Source organism: Coenobita brevimanus, chromosome 86 (assembly GCF_032717465.1).
Source record: "Coenobita brevimanus isolate Jiangsu-jjx chromosome 86, ASM3271746v2, whole genome shotgun sequence".
Classification (NCBI taxonomy): Eukaryota; Metazoa; Arthropoda; class Malacostraca; order Decapoda; family Coenobitidae; genus Coenobita; species Coenobita brevimanus.
Window position 1 is genome coordinate 23,912,180 of NC_137039.1, and position 20,072 is coordinate 23,932,251.

Consider the following 20,072-nt stretch of genomic DNA (forward strand, 5'->3'; position numbering starts at 1 on the left):
AGAGGGAGAGGTAGACCGAGGATGAGGTGGAGGGATGGAGTTGAGAGATATATTAGGGAGGGGGGGATGAGTTGGGGGGAGGGTAGTCAAATGGTGGGTGACAGAGCGACTTGGAGGCATTTTGTCTGCGGCCACCCTTCACGGGATTAGGGCGTTGGGCTATAGATAGATAGATAGATAGAATAGCTGGGTCTACAAACGATGTTGTTGTATTAAAGATAGACCTGCAGGATGAGAAATTTTTGGTGTGCTTTTTTTTTTTTTTTTTTTTTTTTTTTAATCATGATTTTTATATAATGTGGCTGTCTTTGGGCCTAGGCTTCCCAGCCTGTACCCAAGACCCAGTAGTACTCCTGTGTACCATACACCTCCACATGTCACCATCGGGGGTGTCTAGATTGTGGATGACAGAATGAAAAGTATCAGTTAGGGGAGTCAGCTGCTTGAAATGTGTGGAGAAGTTTTAGTTTCTAGAGGATATTTTAAGCGCAAGAGGAGCAGAGACTAGCTCCAGTGCCAGAATGAGCATGAGGATGGAAAAAAACAGACAGAATGTTACTTGAGTGATAATGAAGAGGCTTTCCTTCTTTGCCAAAAGTATTCTCTACAAAATGTATGAGAAGTGTTCTGCTGTATTGCAGTGGGACTTGGTCTTTAACCGGCCCCGTCCCGGAGACGTGAATTCACGTCCTCACATGATGTGCACTCATATCCCGGAGACGTAAATTAACGTGGCAACATTGCCAGGTCCCTAATTTGCACAATTTTCAATTTTCGCGAGTGATTTTGGGCACATATACATGGGACACCTTCCTCTACAAGATGCCAGGCAGGGACAATGCCTTACCCAGCATGACCTCCTCCCCCCCTGCATGCCCTTTTCTTAGCAATTTTATCAGTGACCTGGCCAGTAAAGCCATGTCATGCCACGGTACGAAATTCAGGGCCAGAGTGATTCCCCAATCGATGACAATGTGGAGGACAAACATTAGAGGAAGAAACAGTCAGAAATGATGATCAGGTAATGTGGCAAAAAAAGGTCAGGAATGGTGATGAGTTAGTGAGTGAAACCGTGCTTATAATGCCTATATTACCGTTTGAAAACCAATATACAGTACTCTCGTACTACATATAAATTTGTACCAAATAAATAAATAAATACCGTTTATGAGTGGTGTGGAATAGTTATCCTCCCATAGAACTCATTTTCTTTGCAGCCAGCCTGATAGAAAACCCTGTAAGGTAAGGAGGTACTCCTACCTGGATCGAGTATTTTAAACCTCAGGTGAGCGATTTCTCTATGAATTTTCGATGTTTCTCACCAAAAGTGGATGTTTGAGCCAAAAAAAAAAAAGGTCCAAAAATGTCGGGATTGGGGTGTACCACTGCCCAGAAAACGTCGTGATGGGGGGGTTTAAAAGAGGATGAATGCAAATTGGATTGTATAGAATTGAGAATACTTAAATACAGAGGTAGATTAACCACAAGGCTGGCTTGGTTGCAACCTCGGATCCCCTTTTATTGTGTGTGTGTGTGTGTGTGTGTGTGTGTGTATTTACCTATTTGTAGTATACAGGAATTGAGCAATGCTCGTGTTGTTGAATGTTTTTCCTGCACCATCTCTTCGTCTAAGTCATTCCAAATATTTATGTATTTACCTAATATACCTAATTGTGATATACACGAAATGTACTATGCTCGTGGGTTCCTGTCGCTGTTTCTCAGGAAGTCTAATTTAGCTTTAAACTTGTTTAAGTTTTTAGACTGGACGATCTCTTTGTCCAGGCTATTCCACAGGCCTATACTTCTGTAAGGAAAGCTATATTTCTTGATATCCTTCAAGCAGCGTGACTTCTTCAATTTCATTCCATGTCCTCTCGTTGCTCTCTTATCCCATACAAACGGATCTTCTTGGTCAATTATATCTACTATCATGGTCCTGAACACTACAATCATGTCTCCCCTCTTTCTCCATTCCTCCAAGGAAGGCAAATCCAGCTTTTCCAGCCTCTCTCTGTATGTCAGATCTGCCAGACTGGGGACCATCTTGGTTGCTGTTCTTTGTATTCTCTCAATCTTGTTTATATCTTTCTTTTTGCGTGGGGACCACACTACTGCTGCATATTCTAACCTGGGGTGGATCATGGCCACTATCAATTTTTTCATCATCTCCTCATCCATATAATGAAATGCTACTCTTATGTTAGTTAAGAGTTTATATGTCACTCTAACTATCTTGTTAATATGTTTTTCAGGTGACAAACTATCTTGGACCAGCACTCCCAAATCTCTCTCTTCTCTCATTTTTGTGATTAATTCATTACCCAACAAATGATTCAGTGATGGCCTCCTGGTACTTTTACCCATTTCCAATATTTTACATTTCTTTACGTTAAATTTCATTTCCCACATCCGGCTCCAATCGTGTATCCTATCCAGATCCTCCTGCAGCATTTTACAATCCTCCTCAACCTCTGCCTTCCTCAAGATCTTTATATCATCAGCAAACAGACTTGTATAACTGTTCGCTCCATCTATCTATCTATCTATCTATAGCCCGACGCCCTAATCCCGCAAAGGGTGGCCGCAGACAAAACGCCTCCAAGTCACTCTGTCACCCACCATTTGACTCTCCTCCCCCCAACTCGCCCCCCCCTCCCTCATATACCTCTAAACTCCATCCCTCCACCTCATCCTCGGTCTACCCCTCCCTCTCCCTCCCTCCACCTCACCTACATACACCCTCTTAGGCAGTCTTTCATTCTCCATTCTCTCCACATGTTCAAACCACCTCAGTGTATTTCTCCTAATCTTTTCACCACATCCACATCTACCCCACAATGTTCCTTCACTTCTTCATTCGTCAACCTGTCCCTCCACGTCACTCCACATGCTCCTCTCAAGTAACTCATTTCCACTGATCTCACTCTTGACTTGTTCCCCTCTTGCAAGGTCCACGCCTCGCTTCCATACGTCAGGGTAGGGATCACAATACTATCATGCAGTGACTTCTTAACTTCCATACTCACCTCCCTATTTCTCATCACTGCTTTCAGTGTACCAACAACCTTTCTTCCCTGCTGTACCCTTTCACGTACTTCATCCCCCAAAGTTCCATCCTTACTCATCACACTACCCAAGTACTTGAATGCACTCACATTCTCCATATCCTCACCATCCAACCTCACTGCACACTCTGTGACTTCATTCCTCTCAAACACCATAACTTTACTTTTGTTTACATTAACTTTCAGCTTCCTCCTCCTACACACTGTCCCAAATTCATTCACCAAACCTTGCAACTCCCATTCATCTTCACTCAACAATACTGTATCATCAGCAAACAGCAACACCGGAAGCTTCCAAATCTCACCCTCATTCATTAGGGCAACCCCCACATCCACTGCCCTACCTTGCACCTCCTTTACAACCCCATCCATATATATATTAAACAGCTATGGAGACATCACACACCCCTGTTTCAGTCCCACATTGAGATCAAAGAACTCACTCAGCTCACCATCCACTCGCACCGTAGCCCTAGCTCCCTCGTACATACTCTTCACAGCACTTAACAATTTCCCCTCCACTCCATATATTCTTAATACCTTCCACATACCTTGCCTATCTATTCTGTCATAAGCTTTCTCCAAGTCCATGAAGGCAGCATACACTTTCCTTCCCTTCTCTAGATACTTCTTCACTAAACATCTTAGAACAAATATCTGATCTACACACCCTTTTCCCTTCCTAAATCCCCCTTGTTCTTCTCCAACTAGCTCCTCTGTCATATGCCTAACCCTATCAATGAGTATTCTACCATATATTTTACCAGTCACACTAAGAAGGCAAATACCCCTATGGTTACCACATACTTCTCTCTCCCCTTTTCCTTTGTACAGAGGAACAATTATACCTGATTTCCAGTCCTCTGGAACCCTTCCCTCTTCCCAAGCCAATCTACACAACTTCCATATCCACTCCACAACAATCTCACCCCCATACCTAAGCATTTCACCACACTCCATCAATTCCTGGGGCCTTTCCCAGCTTAATCTTCTTCATCGCTTCCACTACTTCCGACCTACTGATCTCTTCCTCCCTCCTCTCAACTCTTCTTCTCCCAGCCATTCCCCAACCACTTATACTCACACTGCTCTCACTCTCTACATTCAACAAATCCTCAAAGTGCTCCTTCCATCTCCTCAATTTCTCTCTCTTCTCCACCAACAATCTATTATTCCTATCTTTCACTCCCCTACTATTTCCCCTTTCACACTGCCTTACTTTCTTTACCTCCTTCCAAAACAATTTCTTACTCTCCCTCCATTTCACACTCAGATTCCTCCCAAACTCTTCATCCACTTTCTTCTTACTCTCCTTCACCAGTCTCTTAACCTCCCTTCTCCTGCTCACATATACCTCTCTCTTCTCTCTCTCATCTTCTCCCCTACCTCTACTCGCCAACCATTCTCCATATGCCTTCTTCTTTTGTTCCACAGCTTGTTTCACCTCATCATTCCACCATGCTGTCCCTTGCACACCATTGCATCTCCTCCTCACTCCACAAACCGCCTCACACGCTGCGCTTATCTCTTCCGTGAATATTTTACATATGTCTTCCACCCCTTCCATCTGCTCTAGCTCATACCTTCCCAATCTTTCTTCCACTATGCTCTTATACTCTGTCCTTTTCTCACTATCTTGCAATTTCTCCACTCTTCTCACAGGAGCTGCTTCCTCTTGTCTTCCCCTTCTCCTCCTCAATCACTTTCTTTGCAGCTCTACCTTGGCCATCACTAAGTGATGGTCCGAGACTCCATTCCCCCACCCTCTCCACACCCTTGCATCCAACACTTGTCTTCTCATTCGCTCATCCACACACACGTAGTCTATCATTGCCTTTCGTTCAATAAGTTCACCATCCATCCTCCTCATTACTCTCCATGTATACCGGTGGATCATCTTATGACGAAAGTAGGTGTTGGCTATTGCCAACCCCTTACCAGCACAGATGTCCACCAAAGCACTACCATTCCCATCTACTTCAGCTGGCACACCCCATTGACCAACCACTCCATCCACTCGTACATTCCCAACTTTGCCATTCATGTCTCCAATCAACAGCACTCTCTCGCTCCTCTCAAACTTGTCCATACATGCTTCTACTCTCGCCCAAAACTCATCTTTCACTCTTGCCACTCGATCCTCTGTTGGAGCATACACACATACAATCGCCCATGCTTGTATGCCTACTTTCATCCTCACCCATACAATCCTTGCACCCACTGTTCCATACTCTCTTATATTCTCCTTCCACTTCTTGCTTATCATCAGACATACTCCCTCTCTTGCCCTTTCATTCTCATTGACTCCCGCACATATACCTACACCGTATTCCCATTCTGTCATCCTTTCACCTCTCCATTTAGTTTCAGTCAATCCACATATATCCACTTTTGCATCCTCAAGCACCTGGACAATCTCTCTCTCTTTCACTTCATCATTCACTCCTCTCACATTCCACGTTCCTACCCTCAGAATGTCCTTTGTCCGTTCCTTAGTCGTCAACGTATGGTCCGTCCGGGTCCGAGGCGCTTTATTTGCTTTTTTAGTTAGGTGTTTTTACGGGGTGGGGCACTAACCCACCACAAACCCTTTTAGTCGCCTCGTACGACAAGCAGGGATACTGGGGGAGTATTCTTGAAACCCCCCCTATCCCCAGGGGGTAGGGGGGGTTTTCCATCTACCATATCATATACATAAAGCAGGAACATTACTGGAGCCAACACCGAGCCTTGAGGGACTCCACTTGTTACTTCCCTCCATCCAGACATCCTATCTTTTATTACTGTCCTCATTTGTCTGTCTCTCAAAAAGTCTCTCATCCATTCCAGGAGTTTCCCCTTCAGTTCTTCTATATACTCTAGTTTTCACATTAGTCTCTTATGAGGTACCTTGTCAAAGGGCTTCTCTAAGTACTGTACACACAATCCACCCAACCATCTCTCTCCTGTACCACATCAACCGCTCTTGAGTAAAAGCCCAACAAGTTGGAAACACATGACTTTCCACTTCTGAATCCAAACTGACATTCAGCCAAAATATTAATCTCTTCTAGATATTTTATCCATCTGTCTTTCAGGATTCTCTCACACAATTTTGTGACCATGGTGGTTAGAGACACTGGTCTATAATTCAGGGGTTCTTCTCTGTTTCCTCCCTTATAAATGGGTACCACATTTGCCCTTTTCCATTCTTGTGGCACTTTCCCCTCTTCCAGAAAACACACAATTAAACTGTGAATTTTATCCGCCAGTTGTTCTCTTCATTCCTTCAGTACCCAATTAGAAATCCTTCAGGTCCTGGGGCTTTCCTTACATCTCGAGTTTCCAGTAATTTATACACTTCGTGTACCTCCAATTTTATATCTTTTATCACCGGTACATTTCTAATCACTCCCTCCCCTTCCACAAACTCGTTTTCATTAGTGAAAACTGATTGGAAACATTTGTTCATTATTTCAGCTTGCACTGCTGCATCTTTATAGACCTCTCCATTTACTTTCAGTTTGGTGATTCCTTTCTTTTGTTTCAGTTTGCCATTAGCAAATTTATAAAACAGTTTGGGTTCATCCTTGCATTTGTCTATTATGCCTTTTTCAAAATTCCTTTCTTCTTCTTTACGTATTCTTGTGTATTTATTTCTAGTTCTTTTATATTCTTCCTTTGTTCTGTTGTTACCTGTCTTTCTCCAGTTGTTCCACACCTTATCTCTCTCTGTTTTTGATATCATACACCTTCTATTAAACCACTCCTTTTTCCTGTGTGTGTGTGTGTGTGTGTGTGTGTGTGTTATAAGAAACCATTAGGTATGTCACTCAGTGTAGAGTCAGATTATGTGGAAAGAAGAGTAATTAAATATGATAGGAAAGATGGTAGAAAATACAGAGAGAGGAGGACAGACACAAAAAAGAATAGTAAAGGTTAAGGAAGAAGTAGGCAGCACTGTAAGTTAATGAATGAAGAGTGCTCCCACCTGCTACCAATTTGAGTGGTGATTATGGTATAGAGAGGAAAAATGCTTTTATGATTAACCCAAATGTATGCCCATTGAACCTAACCAGATTTTCATTCTGCATACAGATTGTATCATTGGATATTTGTAACTAATTTTTATTACAGGCTTAGTGGTAAGCAATGACAAGACAGAAGGTCGAGTGAAGAGGATCAGAGAAATAATGAAGCAGTACATTCCGAGTGGTTTGTCCGTCATGGAAAATACATCAGTTATAACAATGGTAAGTACAGTGTTTTCTCTGTTTTTGCTCACTATGGAAAACACATGAGTTATAACAATGTTAAGTACAGTACCATAATTTCCCTATTTTGTCCTGGTTATGGTCAGTATGTGTTAAACTTGTGAATCATGACACTCTGCTTTTTTAACATGTAACAGGTACCTTTATGTCCGAGTCCAGCTGTTAATTCATTTGCTTTCTCCATGTTAATGCCTTGCTGTCTGGCATTTACAAACCATATTCATCCATCATCATCATGGCTGATCTGGCCACTTCCATCCCCAAAATTCACTCACATACAGTTGTTTCTCAAATATCTGGTGTAATTCAGCCAAACCCCCTTTGGATATTGCAAAATGCTGGATATTCCATCAGCAATTATAATGATAATAAGACTGGAATTTAAACCCACCTTGAGACTAGGAGAGATGACTAAGTTGTGGTGGGAGGGGGAGATCTGAGGCCCAGCGGCAAGAGATGGGGATGCCTCTACTCCTTGATAGCTAAGGCTAGGCCTTAAAGCCCTCAAAATTGCGTAAAATGTGAAAATTTTGTGTAAATGCTGACCATGCAGCACTTGGGGTTACTGTGTAAAAGGTGAATAATACAACGATGGATCCATAAATGGCAAATTCACTGTACATTAACTCCTTCCGTCCAAGGAGTTTCTTTTGAGCTGGATAAAGTTGTCTAGTGGTAGTAAGAATCAACATAAAAAGACATAGCAATGATGAAACAGTTTTTTTCATTTATTCATAAACAGTTAGTAAAGATGATAATTAACCCTGTCTATAAGAAAGGCCTCAGCATATTTCATAGTCTCAGCATAGTGTAATTCATCTTACTGTTATCTGGACCCCATACTTGCATCTGTGTCAGTCATATCTTCCTTTACTTCATTGGCATGCACAGACATTTTGGGACCAGGGGCTTTAGCTATTTAAAAAAAAAAAAAGTTACTGCTTGAGAGAGAGAGAGAGAGAGAGAGAGAGAGAGGAGGAGTCTAAGAGGGCATTTTTTAACTGGCAGGGCAAAGGGGTGGAGGTTCTAGCCAATTTGAGTCTTGCCTGTGCACACTGCTGCTTTCCATTCTATGCTGTTTCAGTCTCCATATCCCACCAAGCTGTACTCTCACAATCAAAATACTACCTCAAGTACCTTTTCTATGCTACTGATAATCCTTGGAATTATATCAGGTTAACACAAGACAATTTTGCCTAGTTTTGAGAAATTCTAAAAATCAAAGCCTTACATACCAATACAGTATAAACCTCAAATGATTAATGAAATAATACATCTGAATGGTCGCTACCAAGCAATCTGGAAAAACGTAAAAACTGTACTTACACAAGCAGCTGTGTCTGCACTTCCTTGCCACCTGTGGCAGTGGAAGTTGTATGAAGCATACAGCAAAAGTGTGTGAACAGGAAGGATACTGTTTATGTTTGGGGAAAAGAGAGAAATACAAAGGCATAACACAGTGCTGGTAGAGGATTGATGTCTCAATTGTGACTGTGATATACTGGTAAGTAGTAGTAACAGTTGTGGGCACAAATATCTGGTCAGTTTGTTTGATAATGAAAAAATTGTTTGATAAAGAACAAGACAGCAAAGTGTGAATTTTGAAACAGAGTTATGTGATTTTCAGAGACCAACAAGGTTTTAAGAGTATTATATAAGTCATATTTGTTTGACTAAAATATGGTACAGTTTTATTGTCTACAGCTGTACCTTTCGTACTAGCTGAAGCTCTTACACCACACACAACTGTGAACATCCCTAACCAGCATTCAGTGTATGCAGTTCATGAAAAACCATATTTTCTGAAGTTATTGAGTCCATCTCCTCCATTACCATTCAGTCCTTTTTGTCCACCAGTGCTTTATCCTTTAGTCTCTCATTCTTTCACCTTGTTATGTGGAACTTTCTTGCCACCACCCAGATGACCTGGGGTGCAGTGTCAGACTCGTACAGGGTGTGAAAGATTCGTTCTGTAGGTAGGTGACATTTGTTATTTATGTACAGGAAGATGGGTGCTTGCTGAGGGAGAGAGAGGCTTATGATCACGTGTTGGTTGATGCTCCCTGCCTGACCGATCGCCACTCCCTCCTTGAGAGTGACAACAGCATCTTCAAGACTACACGAACCAAGGAGAGACTAAAGCTGCCAGAACTGCAGACACAGCTGCTTGTGTAAGTACAGTTTTTACGTTTTTCCAGATTGCTTGGTAGCAACCATTCAGATGTGTTATTTCATTAATCATTTGAGGTTTATACTGTATTGGTATGTAACGCTTTGATTTTTAGAATTTCTCAAAACTAGGCAAAATTGTCTTGTGTTAACCTGATATAATTCCACGGATTATCAGTAGCATAGAAAAGGTACTTGAGGTAGTATTTTGAGCCACTGACTGCTAGGATTTCTCTCAGTTGAAAAATATCTTCTGGTGTTAGCCTGAGTATAATACTTAAGTGCACAAATTGTAGTGAAAGGGTTAAAGGAATACTGTATGCCTCAGATGCAGAAGACAGGAGAGGCAGAATACTATCAATATATTACCTTCAAGTCATAAAAGGTGGATTAAAGATTGGAACATAGAGCTACAAACTTCCTTTTCCTGCTCATATTCCTTGACTTTTTTTTTTTCCCCCCTCCCAAACTCCAGGTGATTACTTGCTGCTGAACAGAGCTTTGCTGTTATGAAGGAGTTATTGAAATCTGTATTAAACCCCTCCAGTTCCCAAAGTTTCTCCAGAGTTCAAAAAAATTGTTGGGAGATAGCAAAAATAAAATATAAAAAATATATTTGAGCTGAATGGCTAACTGATAAAGTTTTAGTATCCTCTTCATTTCAATATATAAAGGTTGGGATGGTACTGGAAATGTAATGTGAAGGGGGATTGAAGATATAATCTTGATCAGTGTGGCATGGAATAAGGCATTTCACTGTAGATAGAGTCTTAAGATTATCATGAGCATCCACAGTACAGCACTGTATGGTTTCATTTCCTTGGATGGTTAATTCTCTCTCACTTGGCATCCTCAACCCATTCAGTCTGATGTCATAAATTTGGGATAATTCTTGTTGTTTATGGCCGACATCATTTGGTAAGGGGATTAGTTTATATATATTTGTGTGTGTGTGTGTGTGTGTGTGTGTGTGTGTGTGTGTGTGTGTGTGTGTGTGTGTGTGTGTGTGTGTGTGTGTGTGTGTGTGTGTGTGTGTGTGTGTGTGTGTGTGTAAAGGCATTAATGAAGGCAGTGTCTAACCCCTTAGGTTAAAAAAGTCACTCCTGAGCTGAATGGAGACATCTGGGGATGTGAAAAATAAAGTAAAAAATGTATCACTAGATTGGACGGGTTACATGAAAATAATGCCAAACTACCTGCTGTATCCAATAATTAAATTTCTTTCAGCCAAAATGGAAAACAGTGGAATTGTTTTTTATTGCAGGAATGCCCTACATAAAGTACGTCCTGGTGGCTCCATTGTATACTCCACCTGCACGCTTTCACCTCTGCAGAATGATGGCGTTGTACACCTTGCCCTCACCAGGATATGGCAGGAGACAACCATTGAATGCTCAGTTGTGTAAGTCCACAGGTTTTGTGTGTACCATAATACTGGTTTACAAAAAATTTGAGGCAAGCATGAAATTACGTGTTCTAACCTAATTTTGGAGTGCAGATTTCAGAGGAACACACTGAGGTGGTTTGGCCATGTGGAGAGGATGGAGGGTGAAAGACTGACGAAGAGAGTGTATGTGAGTGAGGTGGAGGGGGAAAGAGGGAGGGGGAGGCCGAGGATGAGATGGAGAGATGGGATGGAGAAGTATATGAGAGAGGGGGGTGTGAGTTGGGAGCAGGGGAGTGAAATGGCGGGGGACAGGGCGACTTGGAGGCGATTTGTTTGTGGCCACCCCAAACGGGATTGAGGCATCTGGCAATAGATAGATAGATAGATAGATTTCAGATTCGAAATCTGTTTTCACTCATCACCTCTAATTTTTGAAATATACATGTATACATGTACATACATGTATACATATAGGCCTAGACCCAAAATATTCGCCAAAAATCCATTTACCGTCTCATTTTCTTGGAACTTGGTTTAAAACGCGCACCACAATGAGGTCAAACATGTGCATTGTGTGGCTGGGATCGCCAGTAGCTTACTGGGGGTCTAGGAGCACTTTTGTGCATGGGAAACACAGTGTCCAAATAAATCCTCTGGTGGACATGAACAAGGTGCATCTTCCCCCTCTTCATATCAAACTTGGCCTTATGAAGAATTTCGTGAAGGCCATGGACAAGGATGACGCTGCCTTCCAACACCCGTGCACTCTGTTCCCAGCTCTCAGTTCTGCTAAGCTCAAGGTAGGCATCTTCGTCGGACCTCAGATCCGGGAGGTGCTGAAGGATGAGGTATTCGAGGAGAAGCTCACCTCGAAGGAACTGAGAGCATGGGAAGCATTTAAGTCAGTCTGCCATGGCTCCCTTGGTAACACATGGGCACTAGAATACCAAGAGCGTGTCGAGATGTAGTTTCAGGCTTATCAGGATATGGGGTGCCGAATGTCTCTTAAGATTCACTTTCTCCACTCCCACCTCAACTTCTTCCCCCAGAACCTTAGAGCAGTAAGTGATGAACATGGGGAAAGGTTCCACCAAGATATTACTAAGATGGAGAGCAACTACCAAGGCAAGTGGAACCCCAGCATGATGGGGGACTTTGCTGGATGCTCCTGCGTGACATCCCAGTGGTAAAGTACACCAGATCGTCCAAAAACACTCACTTCTGATAGTCTGTATAGTACTATGATGTGTATATATGCTTATATCCAAGTACTGTAACAGTAATATTTAGTTCTGTCAGTGTTCTGTGTCTGCTTTGTTTCGTTCTGTAATATGCCATTTTAATACATGAAATAAACTCATTATAATATAAATACATGCATTATAATAAAAAAACGGGATATGTGAAAGCAAAAACACTAGCGGTGATAGAGCAAAACTGTTTATCTATCTATCTGTCTATTGCCAGATGCCATAATCCCATAAGGGGTGGCCGTTTGACTTTGAGTTACTTGTTTTACGGAAAGAGGCACTAACCCTCCACCAACCCACTTGTAGATACAGTAAAACCTCTTTAGTCCGGACCCCTTTAATCTGGATTTCTGTTAATTCGGACAAAATTTAAAAATAATAAGCTCCAAAAATATGTTGAAAGTAATTCTAAAGTCATTTTCAGTATCGGCGCGGAAAGCGATCGTCATTCGTTTAGTCTCGGATCACGCTAGGTCGCAACATGGGCGCCTGTTTAAACACTCGCTAGCATTTGTTCCATCAGCTAGTTCACCAACCATTAATATTTTTACACTGTATTTCAAAAGTTAATCCTCCTTACCATGCCCCTTAATGCAAGTGTAGCTTCTGCAATGAATAAAGGTGTTAAAAGGAGTAGTTTGCTTACACAAAAATGGGTCAGAATATTCTGCAGTGTTTAATGGCCATGTGGAGAGGATGGAGGGTGAAAGACTGACGAAGAGAGTGTATGTGAGTGAGGTGGAGGGGGAAAGAGGGAGGGGGAGGCCGAGGATGAGATGGAGAGATGGGGTGGAGAGGTATATGAGAGAGGGGGGTGTGAGTTGGGAGCAGGGGAGTGAAATGGCGGGGGACAGGGCGACTTGGAGGCGATTTATTTGTGGCCACCCCAAACGGGATTGAGGCGTCTGGCAATAGATAGTTTAATGATTACTGTAGGTTATTTTTTGTACTTAAATGTGCTTTACTTGTACATCAAACATTAGCTTCTTGCCCATATGGGCATTATCAATATGCCAAAGATGACAATGTATTTTTTGCCTACATAAGTTTTATTTTTATTCTAAATATTACAGTTAATTAATTTATTTATTTTTTTGCCTACATGGGCCTTAGTCACTTACTACAATTTAAAATGTAGGCTAGTTTCTTGTCATGGCCTTACCTGTAAATTATGCAATACAAAACTATCGTACATGATTAGTTTGGTTATTTTAGTATCCTTTCATCTTTTGCAGTTACGTAGGGTAGACATATGCCACGTATGTTAATAATTAACAAACATACCATATGTAGATAGTTTTTGGTATGAACTGGAGATTACCCTGATGGTCCGGACAATCTGCTAATTCGGACAACCCTACCCCCCATATAGTCCGAATGAGAGAGGTTCTACTGTATTTGAATTAAGTATATCAAAATTAGTAAAAAACACCTATTCATATGCTTGCCTCAGATTTTTTTTCTTGTTTGTAAACCAGTGTATTTACTGTAAGAAACAAATTAAAAGCTGAGACAGCATTTTGTGGACTGTTGTGGCACAAGGCATTACTTTTCAGGTGTGTTTACTCCATCCATCATCCAATTAAGCTTTGTCCCATTAGTAAGTAGGGGTCTGGAGCTAGGCTACTAGGTTTAGACATTGAAAGGAATGAGATTTTGTCTCCATAATGTTGAAGTCTTTTCTACAGAATCTTGACACCATTGCAGCAGCAGATTAACTTATAAGATATGTGAAATATATTGCGCCATGAAATCTTGCGATTGATTTAGATGAATAAGGGGGCTGTGGGTGCTTTGTAATATTCTTCAGCAGGCATCCTTCAGACTCGTAAAACTCATGTCTCTGAGCTTTATCAGTAACACAGACACAAATGATCAGTGATCACTTTTGGATCTCTTGATGATATAAGTAATTAATATAAATATACATATATATATATATATATATACAGTGCTCGTCAGAAGTATGGAGCGCCCTGCGTCCCTCCTGAGAAACAAACCTTTCAACATTGAAAAAACATATAAATAATAATTTTATTTACCTTTAGTGCTTCGTAGGGTAGCCTTTACGTTTCTTCACGGACCTGAGACGTCTTGGAAGTGAAAGGGCGAGGCTCCTGAGGTGCTGGAGGGGTATTTTGTCCCAGGAGTCACGAATGGCGGCTTCCAGCTTAGGCAGAGAGCTCACGTCCTTCCCCTGGAAACTCTTCTTTACGAGGTACCAGAGGTTTTCAATCGGGTTGAGATCTGGGCTATTTCCTGGCCAGTCTGTCATGAATGATACCTCGCAGTCACGAAGCCAATTGGTGACCGATTTGGCCTTGTGAGCAGGTGCACCGTCCTGCTGAAACACTCGTGCACCTGTTAGCTCGAAGGAGTCTGGTAAATGATCACACAGAAGCTCCAGGTAAACATCCTGATTCACTCTGAGGTTCTTGGGAAGTACAACAAGCTTCCCCAAACCCTTCCCTGAGAAACAACCCCATACCATGAGTGAATCAGGATGTTTAACTGTGCTTTCTACATACCGTGGGTCAAGTGGGTCACTACCTTTGCGTGCTCCTCTGTTACAGGTAACACTAAACGTTGCCTCATCAGACCACAACACTGACAACCATTGCTCCTCACCCCAGTTTAGATCTTTATTAGCAAAGGCAAGCCTACGAATTCTCTGGCTGCTAGAGAGAAGAGGCTTTTTCACAGGCCTGTGACTTGTGTAACCAAGCTCATGCACCCTACGAGACACTGTTCTCACTGACACCTCACCAAACACTTCCGGGTTGCTCTCCTTAATTTTCCTTGCACTCACACGAGGATTAAACTCCACTGCACGTTTTAAAACATTAACAGACCTTGGGGAAGTTTTCCTAGGCCTACCAGACCTCGGTTTCTTTGTGGGAACTTCACCACTGTTTTCCTCCCGAAACCGCGCACACCAACGACGCACTGTCGATCGTGCCACACCAACCAATTCACTAATTTCCTTTGTCTGGTGGCCTGCCTCCTTTAGAGCAATGATCTGGGATATAATTTCACTCGATAGTTCATGGGTAGGTGCCATAACAAAGCTTTAAAGGCCAAAACACTGCGGGACACTCGGTAAAAAATGGCGCAATTTGAGAGGGACACTCGGCGGGGTTCCTCTCTCTCAGGCAGCCCGTGGGCGACTGAGGCAGGAACCAACCAGCGTGTCGGAAGGCCTCAGGCTACCGTGACGTCATGCTCGGAGCTCAAACTTGTGGCTCAATTCTTACCCCCAAAAATGGGTGATTCTTTTTGGGCCATAAGTATTGCGCGCCCGGCGGACAACGCTGAATACTTCTGACGAGTACTGTATATATATATATATATATATACAGTGATCCCTCCAATATCCGACGTAATAGTGCCAAAGGCATGTCCGGATAGTGATCCTGTCCGGATATTGGGCCCCAGCCTCCTGGACTTGTACTTATGGACCCTAACTCAGAAAAACACCTATACAACTCCCTCTGGACACGCATTGCACCTATTTAAGACCCAAATCACACCAATAAGGGACATAAAAGACTGAAATAAATGCAAAAGAACCATAAAATCAGGTTTTAGTGGTAGGTATATACAATATTAAACATTCTGGGTACTTACAAGTCCCTGGCTCCTGGACTGGTTTGAACCGCCAGTTTGCAGTCCACAGTTAATCCTCTGCACTCTAAATTCTAATTTCTTAACACTGCACAACACTGTAAATTCCTGTGTGTTCTAGTGGTGAGGTATTGCAGTTTATTCACAAAAAACAAGCACCTGTGGCTTGTGCTACTGTGAGCATCTGCTTTCGATTGTAGTTTGGCTGTGACTGTTGATGATGGCGGGGTAACAGAGTTGCCATATCGCATCGGCCACATTACCAATCTCCTCAACTTTCATTATCAAATTTAACTTTTCATTACCAAATTCGTAAAGCTAGCATTTATTCTTCACTAATTATATATACAAGTGGAAATACATGTAATCACTCTCCTTATAATTAACACCATGTTGATTATTTTCATGCTATGTCGGGTAGCAGATTAATCAGAGAGAGCAAACAATCCACCATCTCTATCCTGTGTATCCTCATACATGTGAAAAATCCATTTGGTAATGCATTATTCTGATTCATTACCAAACGAATTTTTCATTACCAAATTGGCCCACACTTGGTAATGAAAAATACCAAATGGCAACCCTGACAGGGGAGGGGGGAGGGGGAGGAAGGAAGGGGTGAAGGGACCATGGTGTAACAGCTGTTCGGCGCCACGCGGCAATTTCAAATTACGGAAGGGAATAAAGTCAGATTTTTTTCGAATTTTTTGCGGTTTTTGGCCTATTTTGGGAATATTGGATCCCAGGAATATTATGTCCGGTTTGTGGGGATGTTCGGATATTAGAGGGATTACTTATATATATATATATATATATATATATATATATATATATATCCATCCATCCATCCATCATCCAATCCTATGTCACTCCATGAGGAGCGTAGGAGCCCTGGGCTAGGCAAGTTGGTCCTGACATTTAAAATGAGAGTGACCAGCCTCACTCATCCTTGAGTGGCATGAAGTGATCATTAACCCCAACCACCCCATGGATAGAAATCTACACAGGCTTAATCCAATTGGAGAGTCTTAATTACCCACTAAACCACCAGGCGCCATAATTTGGCTATATGGTTACCACCCAGCCTAGTACATGATATCCTGGTGTACAGGAAACCATTTGGCTTGTCACTTAATGTAGAGTCACCCATAGGCAGAAGGAAGAGGAAAGAAAGACTGACGAGGGAGTGTAAAGTCACCCGTAGGCAGAAGGAAGAGGAAAGAATGAAGGAAAGACAGAAGAGGAAGGAAGGAAGAGAGGAAAGGGCAGACACCCAAAGCAGCACTACATTGAGTGAGTGGATGGTGAGTACCCCCACCTACCAATATACATATATATATATATATATATATATTTCTTCATCATCATCCAGACCTCCTTTTGCACCCTAGGGCAGGGTGAGGGGTAGCAACAAGCAATGTCCAGATATATATATATATATATATATATATATATATATATATACACACACACACACACACATACAGTAATCCCTCCACTATCTGATGTCATAGAGCCAAAGGCATGTCCGGAAAGTGGTCCCGTCCGGAAAGTGGGCCTCTGACTGCTGGACTGGTACTGATGGACCCTAATCCAGCCTAACTTTGAAAGCCACCTAAATAACTCCCTACCAGACATGCATAGCACATATTTAAACCTATTTAAGACCCTATTCACACCAATAATGAACATAAAGCATGAAATAAATGAAAAGGAACCAGAGAATGAGGAATTAGAAGTGAGTATGGAAAATACTTAGGCCTAGCAGCATACAGGGTACTGTACTGTACTTAGAGCACGTCTGTGGCCGCCTCCTCTGACTGTCTAAGGCTCTGGTAGTTGTGAAAATGCTCTTGAAACACATACAGTAATCCAGTGTTGTGCTACACTTAATTCATTGCACTGTAAGTTATAATTGTTTAACACTGCACATTCTTCTTAACTGAACCACACCAGTTTCAACCGCCACTTTGCACTCCAAACTCACTCCACAGTTAATCCTTTGCACTCTGAATTCTAATTTCATGACACTGCACAACACTGTAAATTCCCATGTGGTCTAGTGGTGAGGTACTGCGGTTTATTCACAAAAAAATGAGCACATGCGGCATCGATTACGATGGACGTCTTCCCTGAACGAAGGTTAGGCAGTAACAGGCAACAGGGTTGCCAGATCTGAACTCGGCCACATTACCAAACTCCTCAATTTTCATTACCAAATTCTTAAAGGAAGCATTTATTCTTCACTAATTATTTATACAAGTGGAAATACAGTACATGTAATCACTCTCCTTATAATTAACAGAATGTTGATTATTTTCGCACTATATTGGCTAGCAGATTAATCAGAGAGAGCAGACAATCCACAATCTCCATCCTGTGTATCCTCATACATGTGAAAAATCCGTTTGGTAATGCATTATTCTGATTCATTACCAAGCGAATTTTTCATTACCAAATTGGCCCACATTTGGTAATGAAAAATACCAAATGGCAGCCCTGACAGGGGAGGGGGGAGAGGGGAGGAAGGAAGGGGTGAAGGGTCCGTGGTGTAACAGCTGTTTGGTGCCACATGGCAATTTCAAATTACGGGTGGGAATAAATTTGGATTTTGGGGGATTTTTTTTCTTTTTTGGGCCATTTTTGGGGTAAGTGGGGCATCCGGAAAGTACAGGGATTACTGTATTATATATATATATATATATCCATTGAAATCTGATAATACACATATAGTACGATTAGAAATAGATGCTTTCAGTTATAATAATTTAATTTTGATAAAATTATAGTACCGGTATGCTGTATGCACCCTGTGAGTTTTTACAGAAATCTAATACAGTATGATACATAAGTTTATACCCTTTAAATCTGTACATAGATTAAGAATTCAGCTTCACAGAATCTGTCCTTGTACGAATGAATTGGTGTGAATTAACTTCCGTGTGTGTGAATGCAGGTGTGCGCTCTCAGATACTTGTATTTGTGTTTATTGTTGACAGTTTCATTAAATACCCATTGTTTTTCAATACAAGAAGGGCTGTAGGCTCAAGATGTTTATATCTACATTTATACAGAACATTTTTTTTTTTTTTTTCATGTCGTTCATTTGAGTGGCTGTACATAGAGTCAAAGCCCAAGCTGAGACATTTACATTGTTACGAATCATATTACCAGTACACATCTGATTTAGTTTTTCCCAGCATCTTGCAGCAAGTAGTTGGCTAGTTCTAATACTTGGTTTAGCTTTCATTTCATAGAAAACATGAGCTGTCCCACAACCAACCCCAATATGTGGATTCCGTAAGAGGAAGAATGGCATCACTGTTATGTATGTATATATGTACTGAGTGCAAAACTAGTGGTGATATATCAAACCATCCATGTTGATACCTGTTTGAACCTACTGTATACTCAGTTTTTTTTATCGAGGCGAAGATGCACTTGACAGATTGGTGATTATTGGCTGACTGCAACATTACTTCACAATCTAGCATTATTAACTGACAACAAATATCTGAGGGGGAAATTTGAGTTAGTAAATATTTTTTGTACATGTTGCATTCATCCAGTCATCATCAACCCATCAAGTGCATCTTTGCCTCAATAAAAAAAATGGAGTAGTGGTGTGTTGGGTTTGTGCATTAATTTCTACATTGCCATGTTGAGATGTAGAAATACACCCCAGGATTCACCTCACCTTCTGACCAGGGTGAGCTAGAAACTGCCTTTTTAGAGTAAACATTTGTTGCTTTTTGCATAGAGCGGATATTTATATACTTTATTTTGAATTTCTGTATTGCATGGTGTACTTTTCACATAAACTGATTTTTTTTCCCCTCCCTCCAGGGATATGAGTGCTGCCATTCGTCCATTGAGTTTCCTGTACCGGTTTGGGAATAATCTAGGTCTCAGGTATGGTCAGATTGTCTTGCCTTCTCTTCTTTCCAACTTTGGCCCAATGTATTTTGCAAAGATTAAGAGGCTAAAGTAATCATGTTGCTATCAGTGGTAATGATTTCTTTATTATTGCAGAGGAGATAGAGTTAGGTACTGTGATACCACTTGACACACCTTATATATTTTTTTTTAATGAATAAACATTTAATGCCTTATGATTTTTTTTTTTTTTCACTTACATTTTCATTACAATACTAGATTAAGGCATTTTAGTGATACAGTAGTTAGAAATTGGGTATGATCACTTCTTTGAGACAGGCCGAACAAGAACAAATTTCCAGCAAAAAAGGAAAGTTTGCCAAGTTGATGGGGCGAGATAGGTTCAGAGAGCAAGAAAAACTGTTATAGGAGAGCCAACAAAAGT

The 20,072-nt window shown here is 41.5% G+C and overlaps 1 protein-coding gene across 1 annotated transcript in view; it reads left to right on the forward strand.

The window, feature by feature from the left end:
* Positions 1-19,812, forward strand: part of l(2)10685 (5-methylcytosine rRNA methyltransferase l(2)10685) — a 37,426-nt gene extending 17,614 nt beyond the window's left edge. Inside the window, exons 7-10 of the mRNA XM_080280795.1 lie at positions 7,185-7,300; positions 9,326-9,492; positions 10,755-10,892; positions 19,598-19,812. Of these exons, the coding sequence (XP_080136921.1) occupies positions 7,185-7,300; positions 9,326-9,492; positions 10,755-10,892; positions 19,598-19,742 (566 nt within the window). The 3' untranslated portion in view covers positions 19,743-19,812. The remainder of the gene's footprint in view (positions 1-7,184; positions 7,301-9,325; positions 9,493-10,754; positions 10,893-19,597) is intronic.
* Positions 19,813-20,072: the final 260 nt, after the last annotated feature.